Source organism: Aphis gossypii, chromosome 2, assembly GCF_020184175.1.
Source record: "Aphis gossypii isolate Hap1 chromosome 2, ASM2018417v2, whole genome shotgun sequence".
NCBI lineage: Eukaryota > Metazoa > Arthropoda > Insecta > Hemiptera > Aphididae > Aphis > Aphis gossypii.
This window is the reverse complement of record NC_065531.1, coordinates 77,330,124-77,351,153: the sequence shown is the minus strand read 5'-3', so window position 1 is coordinate 77,351,153 and position 21,030 is coordinate 77,330,124. Positions and strand designations below refer to the sequence as shown.

Here is a 21,030-nt window from a genome sequence, read left to right as displayed (position 1 = left end):
GTTATTTTATGGAATTTTTTATACTTTAAATGAATACAATTTTCGAATTACTTAATATTTTTCATGATTATAAGATTTTAATTTATTTAAAAGTAAAAACATTCTATATACTGTATTTTATATTTTTAAGTAGAGAGTTGTTTTTGATATTGTATTATTTTTAAACGATTGAATTTTAATCTACGAGGATATGGTGCAACAGAGGAAACAGTATGCTCTATACTCCGTGTTCACTGATCTTAGAATGAAATGATTATAAATAGGGCTGATATTTGAATGTAAATGCATATTTTTTACTGGAAAATGATAAATTCCTTGAGAAACGAATTTGTAGTAAAATATATATTATAAAAGTCATATTTTATTTTACATATTTCATCATAAATACATATTTTTACATCAATTATAATATTTCCTTATTTTCCTTCGTGTATCAAACATTTCGTTTATAATACTCAAAGTTTAAATAATTTGTCGATTTCTATCAACAAAATTTGAACAAACGTGTGCTTTATGGTCAGCGGTAATCATTGTTGGTAGTAGATAGTCATAATACTTTTGACTTTTTGAGTGTGCGCTGTGCACTGTATTTAATTTAACGATAATTTAAAATACTTTCTATTATATTATTGTTTTACTTTGGAAAGATGAAACTATAAAGACAGTTATATTTCATCTAAATCTTATAAAAAAGTCAATGTAGTTAAATATTAAGTTAAAAAGTAGTGTTTTATCATTCAAATCCCTAAAAAAAAGTTAATTGAATTTGTAAGCTATATTTAGTTGTTTATATTACATAATATTTTTTAATTTTTTATCCCATATTTTAACTATTTCATCAGTATAATATAATTTTACATATTTTAACTTAAATATTAAATGTAATTTATATTTTAGAGTTATAAGCAGAATAAGTAAATATTTGTTTTAAATGTAGGTATTTGTTATTAAAATACATATTTTTTCAGAAAAATATTTTTCTTCAGAATATTATACAATAAGTATTGATCTACATGAAAAATTCAAAAACCTAAAACTTTATTATGGTAATAAATAATTGTACTGATATTTATATTTCCTAAGCTTTCGCTTTGGAAAATGGTTTGTGGTCATATATAAACACTAAACTACTGTCCATCAATAAAATTTTCAATCTAAAATTAATGAAAATTTAACTATAGTTCCTTAAACTTGCATAATATACTGTTTTTAACCAATTATTATATCGACAACCATTGTGCTAAAAAATAAATTTATAGGAACACAATAAGTGCGTTAAAAAAGTACATTTTTAAAACAATATAATTATTATATTCTATTCTAAATTCTTAACAAAATAATATACATTTTAGTTTTTTTAGAGCGTTTTACAAACATCAAAATTAGTAGATTTTTTTTATTAATATAATATTAAATTATGTTTAAAATTCATCAATGCATACAATAAATATCAAATTATAGTAATATTAATAGTTATTATTATTATTAATTTATGATAATTTAATAAATGTAAATGTTTTATAATATGGATATTAGATAGATATTATCTCAATATTTATACAAAAATTGTATATTTTAAAAAAAATAAATATGATTATAAAATCAATAATATCTCCCTATATTCTTAGAACATAACTTACAATCTAACAAAATATCATCTACAATATGGCACGAATTATAAACTTTTAAATATGTAATTTCAAGCTACATTCATATTAGATCATATGATCATTTTATTATATTATATAGGTATTTCAAATTGAAAATTCATTATTAACATTTGCATAATAATTACTTCATTATTATTACTTAATCTCATATAAAACATGAATTTGGAAAATACAACGAAAATGGATATAATATTATATAGATACAAAAAAGTAAACATTTTATAAAATTGATAGATATTTCCTGACTTGTTTAATATTTTAAATTAAATAAAAATGAGTTTTTATATTTTTAACCCAGTATGAGATTATCAAATTGTAGTAAATACGTTTCAATACAATTTTTAAAATGTTTATAACCTACATTCATTATTATATAGATATATAGTAATAATAGTTATAAATTATAGTTAACAGACGTAGTATACATATTTAGTATATATAGTATACATATATATATATTTACATAGTATATAGTTTACATATATATGTATGAATATATATATATTCATTCAATGAACATAAATATGATTTATTTTTAAACGAAAATATAGTTTATCATACAATTTAATAAATTCTTTAAATCTTGAATCATAATTTTTATTTGAACACACGACCGAATACTTTTGTTGTCGTTGTAAGTTATTCAATTTGTATATTTATTAGTACAAAAAGGGCGTTGCGATGGAAACGGATTTTAAATGTATGAGTTTACTGAAGGCGAAGTTCCACGATCTGATAATGTTATTTATGTCGTTTTAACAATGGTCTGCGTAGGTGCCAAAAATGATATTATAAAAGTTCGTTAGTGTTGCATAAATTCCATTATATATTTTATATGTGATGAAATTAAATATTCCAAAACGGTGACAATATTCGACCAACTTAATTTTTATCTGAACCGGTTTTATACAATACATTAAAATCATATTTTTTCCATAGTAGTAACAATCAAATAATATTAACTAACTAAACTAATACACTTAGTACCTATAAGCTTCTGATTGCTGGTTTACCTACATACTTTAACTCAAACAACTCATTTTTGTATAAATCGAACAGAAATTAATTTTTAATGTAATGTGTCATGACCTAACTGTAGTAGCAGTATTTTTTAGTTCTTACATTTATTTAATCGAGAAATAAAAAATAAAAAACACTTATAACAAAAAATATCCATTTAAGTAAATATATAATGAGTTCATTATTTTTTCTAAAGGTATTTTTATTTTTTTACTACTATAACAGTTAATAATACACTTTGTCTTCAAAAACTATAAGCAATAATTAATGTTATTATACACTAATAACATGTTTTAAACAGATTGATTTATTATTTGGTCACATTTTATCGTGTTATTTGCCACAATATAATTACTATCCATCTAAATTCGTGTGTTATAGTTTAAAAAAAAATAATTTCATTAAAATGAATGTATAATTCATAAATAACGTTCACTAATAATAACCTGTTTTATAGCACTTAGGTCTTTAGTATTTATTATTAAATTTTTGATAAAATATTTAATATATTTTTTAGTCATTTTATATTTTATATGTACACAGTATGTAAAATTAAAACAATGAAAATTTATTATTATCTAAAAAAGCTATATTTTGTATAGTCTCTAGTCTCTACTCTCTATAGATAATAAAATAAAATGTTTCTTACAAAATATACTATTTATTAACACCCTGCAATTAGTAAGAAATAAATTGTAATTAAATATTTTTTTTTAACTTTTAACATTCTTTTATAACACAATAATTTACGTCCTGATGTTCTGTTGTCATATTTTTTTTTAATAAAATTTAAAACTCGGTTGAAGAAACATACACTATGTATATTTTATATTATGTGAAATATTAAAATAAATACTTAAGACATAGTATTCAAAAACTATACTTGACTTCTTTGAATGAGTTTTTGTTTCTAATAATTATTATTCTAAAAGAATCCGCGGAAAATAATAATGCTTTTATCATTATAAATGGAGACAAATATTCATACAAGGTAGAAAATGTATTTATTTCACAATTATTTGTTACTTTAATTACATATTTTATTTCAGCATAATTAAAATGTGCTTTGCGCTCTTCCTAAGTGTATAAACCGTGATTTAATAATTTATTATGCCTAAATGCCTATAATTAATATTATAATATAATATAGGTATAGTACGCATACAATCTGTTTATATAAAGCGATTGAACATTCTTATCTATTCTGCTCTATAAGTGTAGCTGGCCGACACTATTTTATGTATACCTATTGTTGCTATAGTTTACACCTAATAATAATGAAATCATAAATAATACGCTTTTATTTATTGTTCAATGTACTCACCCATAGTAAGCAGACAGGAATGAAGATTTGCATAGTCCATTGAGTAGATGTCAAACATTTTTTCATTTTTGCGCTATTACACTTCAAAACGACTGCATTCAAACTGAAAAAAAATAGAACTATAAGCAAAAATACCGACTACTGTACTGCAGCGAGTGATCTTTAAAAATTGTTTAAATCGTTTAGCGGGGTCCCCCAAACATATAATGATCATCGGACAATTAGATACCATGTTTCGTACCTTTTAACCTTCGATCGCGACAGATCCATTCGGGAATTAAATTATATTTTTTGTTTATTACGTTTTGATTAAAGCAATACGAAATCTTTAACACATTTAGATCAGGAACAGTAGTATTAAACGATCGTATTACTTTGCAAAGTGGAGTAAACCAGTCGTTAATTGACCCTCGAGGGGCTGCGCGCTACGTTTTTATGAGTATGAAAAAACATGGAAATTGGTCGTTCGACAAGGCCAAACCCTCGGGAAAAACGAAGAGAGGGAAACGGACTAAAATACAATAGTCCAAAACAAAAACAAAACAAAAATATCATAAAAAATATAAAATAAAAGACTATAAAAAAAAAAAAAAACGCACACAGATCTAACACAATGTGAATATGATCGGAATTTGCGCGCTTCAATTGTACAATATCGACGACGACTACAAGAACGGCGACCACGTCGAAAAGGTCATGTACCACGTTTGTTTATGGTTAGATAGGTACTATTGGGTACGTCTTGTTCTCAAAACTTTGTCGACCACGGCAAGGGAAAAATAAATGTCGTTCGGTTATTTTATATTATATATATATTATTTCCAGTGTTTTATGTCTTCTTGTTCTTCGTCTACTTCCAATCGCAATCACCATCCCCCCCACCACCAGCTCCAACCCCAACCGCTCATACGATCGAGACATATCCAGACAGTCGTCGGCAATGTACATAGGACATACATACATTACAATGTATAGGTACTCTCAGGTCGCAATTCTCGGGGAACGACGACCTTCGATTGTGGCTAATGGCGGCAATTCACGGAGCGATCGCGACACGCGAAATGTGTGCAATATTATAATGTCTATAGTTTGAATATATTATCATTATTCGATTGTGAGTGCCCTTTAGGTAGAATATGTACACCTATATGCGATGTGCAGACCGTCAATCCCATAAACACTATACAGTCCGCGGATCCCGACCATGAAATATATACCTAGTAGATAGGTACATTATAATTTCGAAATCCGTAGGCACTTCGGATAACGTTTAAACCATAAGACGAGTTATACCTAGTTTAGGGTTTATAGTGTCAGCCGCGATCGGTCAAATCTAGTTTGGATAAAATATGAGTAAAATATTAAACCATACTGTGGTACCTTACTGTGTTACGATGACTAAATTTTTCAATTCAATACCTAATTATTATAGGTATTTTCTCGTTATTTGTTATGCTATGTTTTTTTTTTTTTTTTTTAATAGCGAGTTCTAAAACAATAAGAACCATTTTATTTGTTCGTATTATACAGCTTACAAAAAACAAAATTAATTTCTTTAGATAACACATAAACGAGATGTGTGAACATAAATTATTTTTACAACGAATATGGCTCCAAGTATTATGGTATACTATCAAAATATATACCTAGTTTGAGTAAATACATTTTTCGATTTACACAATTTGAATACGATTCCTAGAAAATCATGTATTCTAATGGAATTTGTTATACGTCCATTAATATGTATACTATATATTATATACCAAGAATCATGAATATTCTGTTGATTTATTCCTTGAGTTTCAGATTATTGAGATTCTCTAGCATTTATTTTAAAATTGTTACATACGAGTATTATACTGTCTTAGTCTATATTTATATACGTACTTAGAATACCAACACTTGAAAGTCATAGAGAAGATTCTGATAGTAAATTTTTAAATGGTTTAATATCTGAGTCAATTTATGTTACTATACTATTTAGAGGAGTCGAATTCCAAATATTACAAGCGGGTACGAGAGTTAGCAATACAAATTATAAATTAGGTACCTAGAAACAGTAGAAACAAATCCTCTGAGACAAAATCTATGTCTTAAACGAATTATGTCTTATGAAATCAAATTTATTATACTTCAAACATGAATTTATATACGTATATGTTTTTGTATTTCCTGTAAATAAAAATCAAATAATGTTTATGTTTAAATCAATAATTAAATATTAATTAATAATTTATGAGGTGTGTTATACATTTATGTACGTCATAACATTGCGTTACTACTATTCTAGAATAGTCATTTTGTATTACATATCAATATTATTAGCAATTATTAAAACTATAACAATTAAATTGTTTACTTAACAATATCAAGTATAGTTACCTTTAGAACGTGATCATAACTAGAGCTATAAAATATTAAGTACCTACCTACTTACAAAATCATAATTTTTGGAGAAGCTAACGTAGTTGTAATAATTGAATTAATCATCAGTGTTTAGTGAAAATACTAGAATATTATCATTTAATTAAAAAAATATACTTAAAAATTAAAATTATTCAAAAATTATAAATTATTTTTAAACACCTAACTTCTCGTCACATACTTCTTAGTTCTATTTACGAATCATTTTAGATAAACAATAATTAATATTCACATTTGTTGTAAGTTTCTACTTTTCTTACACAAAATTATTCAATTGAATTGAATTTTAAATATATCATCAGATTCAAGAATAGAAATGACTACATATTGATAATTGATAAATAAATTTTAGGATTATAATAATGTTCTTTTTTTTTTTAGATGTATTCTGTACACCTAAAATAGCCAAATTACTAACACATAAATTCCATTTAAGATATGGAAAACTTACGCATATAGAAAGTTTTTTAACATTTGTTAAAATGTGAAATCAATATATTACTATATTAGGTAAGAAGAATAAAACGTTTACATAAAAACAATAAATGTTATTTTAATATTGTTTTTCATTTGTATTTTATCTACGCTATATTAATTTAAATTAAGAAAGAATCTATTTTGCATTAATCATTTTTAAATCTATTAAATTACAATTGAGCATTTAAAAACTATTAACTAGCGAGTATTTCGTTAAAAGATTTCTCATCCCATAATATATTTAGTTTATAAAATAAGAACTTTAAATAAAAATCTCATTTAGGTTCTACGAACTACCATGAATCATGAATCATGGTTATATTAAAATTCCAAAGACCAATTATACCTACTGGATGGGCAATCACATTTTGTCGCAATTTTATAACTGCTGATTCGCGATACTTGTATTGATTCTATTGCATTCCTCTTATTAAACTTATTATAATATTATGCAAAAAATACTAGTACGCAATATTATTATTATTTTAAATATCAAAAAATAAATATTTTCAGTTTTCATAACGATTTATAATAGTCATACAAGTACCTATACAACTATATAATATGTCATAAGCACTAAAATTTAATTTTAATATATCATTAAGTTTGTTCTAATTCCTAATCAATAAGTTTTATAGATATTTATGTAATATGACTTTAAAATTAAAACTTTAGTGTTAAATAGCTGCGTTCACTATGATTTTAATTATTTTTTGAGTTACCTAAACTCATAATGAAAAAAAAAATAAAATATTTCCGTATAATTTAAAAATAGTATATTAAAATACATACCTATTTTAAAGTAATATAATATCTATAAATATTAATTTTCATCAATTATTTATTTATTTATTTATATTTGTGTAAGTTCTATAGTTTAAGCAGGATAAAAATACAGAATTTATGAGTTTAATATAGTCAGTAAGTGGTGGTTGGCGAGAATATACAAAAACAACAAGGTGAGACACCCTTTATAAAGAATATATAGAGATGGTTTACCTTATAAATTATAAACAGGTGTTTCAAACACTGATACGTGTTTGAAGTTGTATAATTTTTTTTTTCATTTTAATCATTTAAATCAATAATTATCTTTAAATTATCTTTATACTAATAAAATATAACATCATATAAGTACATTATGAAATTAAGGCCTGGTTGTACCGTATATGGTACAACTGGCCCTAAAGATAACATAATTTTATTATACCGTCAACTATATTATTAAATAGAACCGTTCTATTATTATCAGTCGTTATTTGAAGTACAATAAATCCATTAATACTTAATTTATCTAATTTATTAATTATTTATTAATTTTCTTTGATCTACCCAATGTCTATAAACATTAAATACACGTGCACACAATATAATATTATGTAAACAAAATAAATAATTGAATAAGTACTCAACGTTTAATAATTAGGAATTAAAATTAAAAAACAATATTTGTACTTAATTATGTTTAAATTTTTTAATATAATATTGCATACGTCAAAATATTTTATCATTTCATTTTTTATTTTAATAAGCGCATAGAAATAAAACTGTACTTAAGTACCATTGTTATTTTTATAATCAGAAAAATAATTAAATTTTGTTTTAAAAATAATTAAAAAGTTTTAAAAATAATTATTTAATACTATGCATAATGATAATCGAAAATCATATTAATACTACATAATATTTAAACTTTCAAACATAATATAATGAATTTAAACTGCAAATTGAAATTAATAATTAGTAATATTGAGATATTATGTTTGTTTAATCGCGATATCTATTCTATAAGTAGGTGTACCCAACATGAAGAAGATAACGAGTTTTGAATCTTCATTTTAAATAATATTCAAAGGATGGTAATGCAAACAACGATACACAAAAGAAAATAAGAGAAATAAATTCAGAGAAAATAAAACTAGATAAACATAAAAACGTTTCACATATAATATTGAGAACATCTTTCAGTTAATACATATTTTCAGTAACTTAACAATAGCCATCTCCAACACAAAAACGAACGAAATAAAATGTTAAGATAATAATAATATGTAATGTGAATATATTTTGTTTTTGACTACACAACGTCATGTTCATAAAGAGTACTTATGTTTTTTATGTTTACATCATATTTTAACTCATCTATACAATTATTAAGTACGGGAAAGGAGTGTTATCACTCCTTAAAATATTAAGTATAAAATATTTTTAAAACAATTGGAAATCGACTGTTCAAATATTAACAATGATAATAATTAATAATTATTATGAACATTTATAAAATATATAAAATAAGTGTTTATGTGACCGATTCCTGGAAGATAAATAAAAGTAAAAACTTACAATCGTAATAGAAATAATACATTGAAATAAAATAAAATGTTTACATGATAAATCGTACTTCAAACGTAAAATATCGCGTAAGCATACCTATAAGGAACGTGCAGGTATACTGTACTATATTATATTTGACGTTTTCGTTAACAATGTGCATTCGCGTTTACCGAACTTGTTTCGCCATGGCTCCGCGAGCATTAATATTTTAACGAAATGAATGACACGCTAATATTTTATGCGGCAGATAAACCTATTTCGTATACACAATATTATATATTATTAATAATACGTTGTACGCGATATTCTCGCAAGGCGTTCGCTTCGTAATAATAATAAATAATATTTATAATATTTTATAATACACAAAATACAATATAATATATGTCGTGCGTACATTTTTATATTTATTTTTTGCCCAGACGTGGTAAACCAGTAGATTGAAGTGTATTTATGTGTTGTTTTTTTTTTTTTCTACACAATAACCAGACTAGTATTTTCAATTAGGGTAACCCAAGAAGGTTTTTCAAAAGTCGGTAAACAGCAGCACAGTTGCCCGTTATGCGTTGTGTTTACACTTCTCTCGGGATATTCGTTTTTATCTCTCCGTCCGCATAACATGTATGCACACACACGCACATTCTATCCTTATCCTTTCCCGCGAACGTCCTGCGCGCGCCCCGCGTATGTGTGTGTAAGTACACGTGTATTTGCGCCTTCTTCGAAATCACGTCAGAGGTCAGTAACCATTTTCAATAAGTGGATTAGTCACCGCCGGCCGGATTCGGCTGACGGGGCATATTATTGTAATACAGTTGATCACTGCTCGTACATGCAAGACAAACTTGACCTATCCGGAGAACACGACGGTTATAACGTGTACGAAAGTGTCGTCGCCGGACGGTAATGCGTGCGAGCAATATAATTATTATGAGTCATTGGGTCGGAAAACAATTATCATACTAGGTAGGTAATCTGTCGATGCGAGAGACGAGGAATGATGCTGGTCGTTAATCCAAATCACCGCGAATCCTTATCGCGTGACTCTTAATCCCATCTCGTTGACCAAACGAGTCCTGGTCATGTGTTGACGTCATTTCGCAATAATTTTCCACGCTGTTTATGATTTATTTATAATTTTTTTTTCTCTTGCTTCTTTCATGTTTTTTATGTCTTATAAACGTCAACAAACATAAGCCGTTCGAATTCTGCGTACGTGCGCTTACACTTCGAGGGACACTATCGCACGTTTTGTCTTCAAAGGTTTTAACTCAAATATGCATATACATAATATTTATATAGGTACACGGTCAGACAACCGTCTATCGTAAAGAGGTTGTAATACGTGGTCGAAACTTCTTAGAGCAGTGTACTTGTGCGTTATGAATGTACGTGTAAATAGATTCATTGTAAGTACCTATATACATAGCAGGACTACAACTATAGAGGAAAGGCTAAGTGATAAAAATCGTGTAAATAATATTCTGTTAACTCATAACTACTACTTAATACTATTATAAATATATGACGTATTGAATACACTCATATTTTCAACCAGATATTTCTTAATCATAACAATAGTTTGTTTAAATATTATAAACAACGACTTTAATTAAGAAGTGGTGGTGTTGTTATTAATTGTTATATTTTATTTTTACAAAAAATTAAAATTGTTATTTATGTTTTCAACTCTCCCAGCAGTACATAAAAAAAGAACATAATTAACTTAAGACAAACAATAACATGTTACTGTAGTAGATTGCCTGACGCCTGTCCATAAAAATAAACTAAAATTATAGAGGGAAGGACATACTGTGTTATAAAGTAATAAATTAATTTCTTTGTACATTATTTTTATGAATAGTGTCTTTAAACTATCTTTGTACTTTTGAATACCCTATTAAATACTTGTAATAAAAAAATAAAATACATTTTAGAAAAAAATATCTTTTATAAGCATACACACATAATAGCTGTGTAATATTATAGTTTAAAACGAATATTTATTAACTCTATCCTGATTTGAAATTAATATTAAACAAAGTTTTTTAATATATAACTATTTTAAAAATCAAAGATAATAATATTATGCATTATTTCAAACTTCAAAACATATTTCTCCATTATTATTCAATATTCACATACAAATAGGTATAAAAAATGTATAAATATATGAATAAAACATATTACGCGATACCAATATTATTTTTTTATTAGATATTCTTGTAATATAACTTTTAATATAAAAAATGTAATTATATTTTAAATTCACCTACGGTTAAATAGTATGTTTACATTTTTTTTTATTTAATTTTAGATTAAGCGAGAAATTATAGATGATCTTTTGAAAAAATATTGTCAGCACTTATTGCTGATAAAATTAAAAAGCTCAAAACGCTTCCTGTAGCCCTATCTATTGACTGAGTATAACATCTACTTTATTTTCTGAAAACGTAGTTTTCGATTTTCATTTTTCTCAGTAATTTCCTTGCACACGATTTACAAACATAAATCACCGACAACTCTCAATAATTACTGAAGAAATTTCAGTTAACATATAGCAAATTGAAGTATTATAGTAATGATCCACTATCATAAATAAAGGCCATTGAACCGATGCTAAGTGGTGAGTGCACACATTCGGTCACTATATCTTGTCTTGATATTTAAATTTAATCATCACTAATCGTTATGTATTTTGTTCTAATGAAAATTATATTATTTATTTGTGTGTAGGTATATTTTTGTATTTGTTTGTGTATTATATGAAATAAATAGTATATCCGCGTTTGCTTTATAAATTATGTGTACATAATAATGAAAATAATATACGTTCAGCAATTAAAATAGAATTAACATAATCCATAAATTAATCAAATGTGAATGATATAAAACTATTTTTATATTTATGGTGCAATAATTATAAAAAATAATTGTTAAGTTTAAAAAAATAAAATATGTATAATATTAGTACTATACTTAAAAAACTATATTTTTAAAAATAGCATTATACTTAAAAAAGAAACAATAAATTAAATTATGTCTTAAGCTTTTAATAAAATTTGTTTCTTCCATATATTTTACATTAAACTAAGATTAATATACAAAACATTAATATTTAAGACTTCAATTAAGTTCATTGAACATTATACTGACATAATATCATAATTTTATACAGGTATAATAAAATAAAACTGGCCGCGAGGTGAAATACCCTTGGTAGCGTAGCGATTTAAGCACGAAAAAAAGTTTAATACTTATAATAGATACTTAGATAGTTGTATATTATGTCATAATATTGTGTATATAATATATATATATATATATTGTTTAATGTGAACAAATGATAATAATTTTGTTTAAAACGAAATATGTTTAATATTTCCCCTAAATGGTACCTATATCCATTAACCATTATTTATTGCATATCATATTATTTATGTATTTCATTAGATAAATAAACACTTTTAAACAATTTCTTTAAAATAAGCTTTAGTCTTTTTTTATTAAAAATAATTGTGAATTTAATTTATTCATTTTAGTTTTATAAACTTAACTATACTAACAAAACATCTTTTAAATATCTTATGAGTCTTAAACGTACATTACTGTATCTCTTACTAAGGACTTTTCTAATTTATTATAAAAATAGATAACGTGAAAACTTCTTAATATAATATTATGAATCAAGTTTAAATTATCATGAGTAAGTATTATTAGTTTTTCAAATAATTCAGATCATGTGATTTTAAACTAAGTATATGATTGACATATTGAAAAATATGACTCGAAGTTTTATGTTAGGAAATCGCAATCATGTAGTTTATAAATATTTGCACCTACGTCGTTCCTTTATCCAATTGGCGAGCGACACGATCCATTGTTTGCGATTGATATATTTATATGATAATTATTGTTGTTTTAAAGAAAATCTTCTTGTCCTGTCGAATAATGCTTTAAATACGACGACGAGGTTAAGTCTAGGCGGGAAACGAAAACCTGTGGTTCGGAACCCGTAGGAACCAAGCCGAATTATGTATGGCCACATGGCAAATGGTTCATTGATTTCGTCTCCAATGATCCCCCCGAGACAAATCGGTTTGATTAATAGGTGTACACTTTGACCTCACTGTACAGTTCGTTGAGATGACAAAATTTTATCACGTGCCTTGTCTATTATATAAAAACAAAAAAAAAATCACCCTACTATTTACTAGTATACAAAATTACGGTAACCGTTAAAACGCTATGGTCTATCAATACGATCATGTTCTCAAGGTCAAGATCAACATCTGTAGATTTATATCATATATTATACAATATACGTAATGACTATAATTATGTACATATATTAGATAATAATATAATCCTAATAGACTCGATTAGTATAATAAATAATAACGTTTAAACTTTAAAAAAAAATCTAAAACTATAATATGCACGAAAAAGAGTAAGACAAACTGAACTTTATTTATTAATTCAAACTGTTTTTTTTTTTTTTTTAATACTCATTCTACCGCATATAATCAAAAGTAATCATACCTATTTATATTTATAATTTTAATAGCCACATTACACAAATGTTATTTCGGTGTTCACGAAATTTAACATATAGTATTAAAAGAATAAATTGGTCTATAATATTATGTCTGTATGGCGCAAGTAATATTCCTTAGACTTATGACGTCGTTTTTATACTATTGTTTTAATCAAAAGTGTCTGTTATTATATAATAGTGTATTTCTAGCGGAAACCACCTTTGCTCGTTATGGAAAACACCCTGTATTGTAATTTTGTGTAGATTCTACATTTTATACGATATAAAACCCAATCGTCGTTTAGCCAACTTGTTCTAATCCGCAAAGCTCAGAAATAACTTATAAGGATTATTCAGCTCGCAAAGCGTTTTGAGTCGAATAAACTGATACACTAGCTGAACGTATATATACAATGAGTGTTTCGAGATTATCAAAAGGATTGAGTTTTATATACCTAACTGCCAATGCATTATTGTTTGTAAATTATTTTTTTCCTTTAACAAACAATATTATTATTAATATTATTGGCTACATAGGCACACTTTAATGTAATACTATAATGGCATACATCGTACTGATTTATAAATGTTGTGTAATTCGTGTTTGGCATTTTGACAAACTCGGGTAATGGAGTTGTCAAATATCGTATACAGCATAATATTATGCACTACACATAGAAGGCGCACTGTGGAATTGAGTTACAAAAATAACATTATAATATTATATTATTATATATTTTAATTCGTGGGAGGTATATTTATTATCTAAACTAAATCAAATGTCGGATTATTAATGTTAATGGAAAATAATAACAGCAAAAAATTAACGTTTGACATTAAAAATTCAACAACTCGTATAATTTACTTTGACAATACCTTCTCTATAATTACGTGAATAATTTTAAAAGATTACAAACGATGAATATTTCTTGTATAATTTATTATATTATACATCGAGACAAATGATAAGCTGTACGTTTTATATAATTTATTCGATTTAAATATTATAGGTTCATTTATATTAAACATCAGAGCTGATCGAATAATGTAAACGTGATATCAATTACAATCTATTTAATCCAGAATTTGAAATGCCAACAAATCTGACCTTCAATTTGTATTTTGATGCATAGTCGAATCCAAAGTAAGAAGCCTTCGTAGACAAGATACGTGTAAAACAACCTTTATGATCTAATAAAAATAATACGTTTTTTTAATTACAAACAACCAGTCTCGCTAGAACAAAAAGATGTTTAAAATACTTATACCACAAGATTAATTTATTCATGTTATATTATAATATTATAAATCGAATCAAAATTATAATATGATATTTCATGCTACGCGTATTAATAATTTGACAAAACAATGCAAGTTAATGGTAGACATGTAATATTTTACATAATATACGTTTCCTATACATTAAAGTGTATGCACATTTATTAGGTATTTACTTATGAATTATGATGCTACAATTAATTAAATTTAATGAGTAATGCCCGTCCTTGAGTGTAGTTGAAACATAAAGTTTCGTTTTATTAATTTAATTATGCCGTACACAAAATTAAAAATATTTATAAAACACAATTACTTATTTTAATAAATAAAAATCAATAGGTACATTATTAACAAAAATAAATGTATAAAATTATTCATGCATAACAATATTCTTTTTTTAAGTATATTTATGGTAACAATTTAGTTTAAAAACTAATTGAGATTGATTAAATTTTTTTGTGAGAGTAACTGGAAATTCTATTAAAGTTTTAATTATATTTTAGAACCGCCATACATTTACTTAATTTGATAAATTAATTCCAATTTTTTTTTTTTCGAAATTAAAATATTTTTTGTATTAATATTATGGAAATACCGTTCATTTAAATAATAATATTAAGTAATCATTGTATTGTAATAATATCCTCATTAAAAATTATGAAATAAAACCAAAAATCAAATTGTATAATAATCGTAATAAGATTTCAAATGTCGGTCAAAATGAACCGACTTATGACTTGACTCATCAACTTATGGGTGACGCGTTATAATGAAATTTATCTGATGACATAGAAAGTATAAGACATTGAGAATATCAATTGTTATTTATTCCATCTCATTCAAACAGTGAAATTAAAACAAAATCACAAAAACTGTTTAATATTCTAGTTCACACTCCGACCTTGACCAAAAAATACTCACAACTTGGAATTAATAAAATCCTTAAATTTATCATTCGTAAATAAATGTACGCTACAACCGTGCGTGTGTGTACAATAGTATATCTTGTATACAATATCCAATGGTCCTGTCATCCCTTTGATACTTACCTATACGAAATTTTGAATAACAATCGTAAACAATACTACACTGTTATAATGCAATCCGATCGATTTTACTGAACTTAGTGGCAGATATTTCGATAAAACAACGTTACGAGTGCAACACGAAGTCGGGATGATTCGATGTGACATATTATGCCAATAAACGATAAACACCTACCGATTGAACTTCAATTGTTGTGAAATCGTTCAACGAATTTTAATATTTCAACGAGCTCAATGTTTCAAATTTATCATTACTCGATACTTAAGATTTTCATTATATTTATAAATGCCCTTAATGATGTCATTGCTTGCGATATGAATTTCGTCTCACGCGTTCAATAGACGTGTCAGTAGCACTCACGATTATCAAACTGGCAGTTAATGAACCGGCAACTGCTACAATAAAATGAAAAATACCGCTCGAGGTCGTGCGCCTCGCGCAAGTTTATGTGACAGGAATATCGAAGCTTCTAAAATCTGCTGGCATATTATCTATTATTTTTTTGCTTTAGGTCATAATTCGTACCGTTTGGTTAGGTTAGTTTAGAAAAACGATTTATTACAGGGTCATTTTGTTTGTATTATAATGACAATATGGCATAAATATTATACGAAAAACACTCGACACGGAAATGCACAACACTGCACCATATACTTATTTATATTTTACCATTTGATTTGGTCTAATATAATGAATGGTTATCTGCGTGTAACTCATAGATTACAACTGATGAAAAAATTATATCTAAGGTATATATAAAAATCAATCTATAAGGTGCCTTATATATTGGTTGATTTTTATACACACTATAAATTAACAACATAGTTTTACTTAGGTATATGGTTGTTGACCTAACCTAACGAAATTGCTCGTTTTATACTTAAAGCGAATATTTCAGCGATTTTCATTGACTTATCGCGAAAACGAAAAAAAGGTTTTGAATAGCTTATATTATTCTTTAAAAAGAAGTAGAGAAACATTACTTTTTGTTTAATTTTTAATCTTATAAAAGGAAATTAACAATTCGTGTAAACAAAAATTTACTCCTATTGAAAAATTAAAAATAAATGTAAAACTTATTCTTAAGTTACAAAAACCTTTTCAAATTCTAGTGAAATACATCGACTTAATAATACTTTTGAAAAATTTATAATAAACAAACAAATTCAATATGAAATTATAATATTAATATTAATGTACCCATAATATTGATTAATACGAATTAATACTTTTACTTAGTAAAAATAAATTATAAAAAGTAATCTCATATTTTATTAAGAAATATACATTGATAAATCTATACTAAAAATATTTTCAAAAACTTTTTAAGCTAAATAAATGTACTATTTCAACATTCTTCTTACCTTTTCAACGAGTGATGAAAATCAAAAACAGTAATGTTGTGCTACAACAATATTCAGGAACAAATGATAAACAAAATAGAATAATAATATAAATTTTGCCGGTGTTGAACTATAGGATACAACAATGCGTAATGAATACCGAAGGTGACAATAACATCATAAAGTTAACGTGCCCACTATACTGATCCAGCTCGTTGAGGTCTCCAACGTATTTATATTGTGGTTCACTAGTCACATTCATCTCTTCTACTATAGGTAGAAATATCCGATACCCCCCGTGCGTCTCAGAAATTTTCTACTCGTAAAATGTATGAATATTTAGCAAATACATTTTTTTTTGCGTGTATAATTTATATTGTTTATTATACATAGACGTGAGTAAATATAAATTAGTCGATTTTTAACTTTTTTAAACGGTAATAATTATTAATTTAAATTCATAATAAAAACTCATATTATTAGAATCTTGACTGAATTAATACAAATATTATTTACTACTTACCTAATATTTACTATTTAAACAGTTTAAAAATAAAAATAATTGCTGATTACATTATAATAAATCAAATTACTATCATATTTTTTTACAAAATTGAGAATACTCGTATACATTATAGGTTTATAATTTATTTATACATTTAAAAACTTTAAAACTCAAATAACACAAAAATATCTTATTTTAAGTAAAATATTTCAATTTTAAATTGTTATAATTTATTTTAAAAATATCTAATTAACATTGTATTAAACATAAAAACATAGCAATCTATAAATACGTACATTTAAATTATTATAAAAAAATACTAATAATTCATAAACATATTTAAACATCATAGAAATTAAAACATATATTTATTATAAAAATTATAAAATACTCTTGTACAGGTTTTTTTTATAAATGTTATTATTTGTTAATTATTTAAGTATTACAATTACAGTTAATTGTAAGTTGATACATAAATTTTAAGTATATCTATTTATAACTATAAAAGAAAAACGAAAATAAATTATCATATTTAATTACATTATATTATATTATAATTTTAATCATGATGTTTATGTGAACTTAACGTTTGTATACTTGTTTATGAATTGTATCAAACATTTGTAAAAAAAAGTTCTACTTCTAAGGATATTTTAAACAATTTATGGTAATTAAATAAACCACTTAGTCTCATGTCATATACTGTTATAAAGTTAAAAATTAAAAAGTATATTGTATGTGATTTAATTTGAAACTAAATTACAAAGTTTTAAAAGTCTTCCTTGTTGAATAATATATATATATTTATCTTTAATTAAAATTTATTAAACGTAAGTACCGTAGTTTTAACTTTAAAATCTCTTGAGATTAAATTTGAGATCTGAATTAATATATATTTGAAGCAATAAATTAAAAGTTAATCACTGTAATTTTAATATGAAATATTATTAAATTAATAATTATAGTCAAACAAATATTAATGATGGAAACTTCTTCGGACTCACGTTTGGATCATTCACCGTCTTCGTGATCAACATCAAAGTTTATATAGTGTACACAACTAAAAGACGAATTTTAAGATGGACCATAAAGAAAGACCATTGACCTCGTACCTATTTACGAATAAGGATAATTTTCATACCTAAAGGCTAAAATCATCCATACGAAATTATGCAAACAATAGTAGTCTTTCAAGTCATCGGCACATAACAAACACGGTCACGTTAAAAGATTAATAAAAACATCAATAACAAATATTAATAAAGGACCAGAGATATTTATGGAAAACTTAATGCATCTATAAAAATGCATTTAAAATTAAAACAAATATGAAATAAAATAAAATGTTTTAATTTATTACTTAAAAATTGTTATTATATTATTTATTAATATTATCACATGCATTGTAATAGTTTTTGGTTTTAAACTGACCTGATTGGTATACTAGAGGGTCAAAAGTAAATAATTTTCTGAAAATATTGTTTTAACTAATTGGAAAACCCCAACAAAAAAAAAAATTAGTGAATTACACATTTTGACACAAACCCAGTTTTTGAAAAAATCGATTTTGTTTTTTTGTTGTAATTCGATAATGTACAACTGTATATATAGGTATATGAATTATTAACCAAATTTTTAAAATAGTATTTTCTAAACTTCTTATAATTTTCAAAATATTTTAGCTCTCCTTGTGGTTATTGAAGACATTTTAAATTGTTGATTGTCTTTATTTCTGTTTTATACAATTTTTGATTATGAGTTACAAAAACTTGATAATTTATACAAGGTTCCTCATAATTTTTTTTTATTGAAAATAAAAAATTTCTAAAATAAATAGTCATAATTTTTTTTAGCTCAGTTTTTTAAATACAATTTGGTTAAAACCACGTTTGATTAAATGCATTAATTATTTTTTAACAATTAATTTTAATTTCAATACATTCATTTTTCAAAAGAAACTATTTACTAGGTATACGATTGTATAGGTACAAAGAAAATTAAAAAATAGTTACTTTCAATCAAAAAACCTAACCAACCATTTTATAAGGAGCATTATAATTGTTTAAAACGATTATTGTAACACTCTTTCTGCATTTTTCCCAAAAAAAGAATAAGAATATATAACCCATCAATTAATACATATTATTTCTCTTTGCTCGTGTTCTAAAACTTTTTATTAGAGTATTAATTTATGCAAGCTTTGTATTTTTGTATGTAGCTTAATTAAAATAAAAAGTTTATTCGATTACTATAACTTAGAATTAATATTTAGTATTGATAGACGATAATACATATTAATATTATAAGTAAGGTATATTTAACAGTACTAATAATTTGTGTTATAACTTTGTTATATATTTTTTCTTTTAATACCAAATTATTATGTGCACATAAATTGAGACGGTGATGCTAATGGATTTGTTAATGGAAAATTACGACAAGTATATATTGCAAATTTATAATTCATGTACAACATCTAAAACAAAAATACAAGTTTTTAGCATGAAAAGCTTTTTAAATATATATTTTATGATACACAATTATAATTAACTATATTGATTATTGCTATGTTAACACAAGCGATAAAACAACCTCAGAACTCATCTATATATCTATGGTGTCTAAGAGTGGTCCCATTAGTTGAACTATAGTACTTTCAAAAAAAAAAAGCCAATAAATCATATAGGAAAATACTTAATAGTTTCATTAATGCAATATGGTATTTTCAATATTCAATGTTCAACAAATGGGTTTTTTTTTTATTTTAAATAATTCTAAGGAATGAAGCTACTTTTAACCACAAACAAATAATATTGTGAATCATGATAGTTCCATATATTTCTTAATAGAATATTATTGTATTCAATGTCATTAGATAATGTACTAATATTAAATATTCAATGTTACATAATAATTTCAATTTTCAAATAAGCTATTATTTATAAAATGAAAAAAAAATAAGGTAATATAACTGTTATTTTGTATTTGTAGCAGTCTGTAATTACCTATTGTATTCTTTAAAATTGCCGTTTGGCATATTATATAAATAAACAATAAAAATAAGAGTATTA

The 21,030-nt window shown here is 24.8% G+C and overlaps 1 protein-coding gene across 2 annotated transcripts in view; it reads right to left on the bottom strand.

Moving 5' to 3' along the window:
* LOC114131756 (uncharacterized) overlaps positions 1–17,666 on the bottom strand; it is a 32,131-nt gene extending 14,465 nt beyond the window's left edge. The window contains exons 1-2 of one of the 2 annotated variants that reach the window (XM_050201317.1): positions 17,476–17,666; positions 4,015–4,117 (exon numbers count right to left, since the gene is read on the bottom strand). In XM_050201317.1, coding sequence (XP_050057274.1) covers positions 4,015–4,080 — 66 coding nt within the window. In that variant the 5' untranslated portion in view covers positions 4,081–4,117; positions 17,476–17,666. Of the gene's footprint in view, positions 1–4,014; positions 4,118–4,255; positions 4,411–17,475 lie in introns of those variants that run through there. The other variant, XM_027997055.2, reaches the window with a different exon arrangement.
* Positions 17,667–21,030: the final 3,364 nt, after the last annotated feature.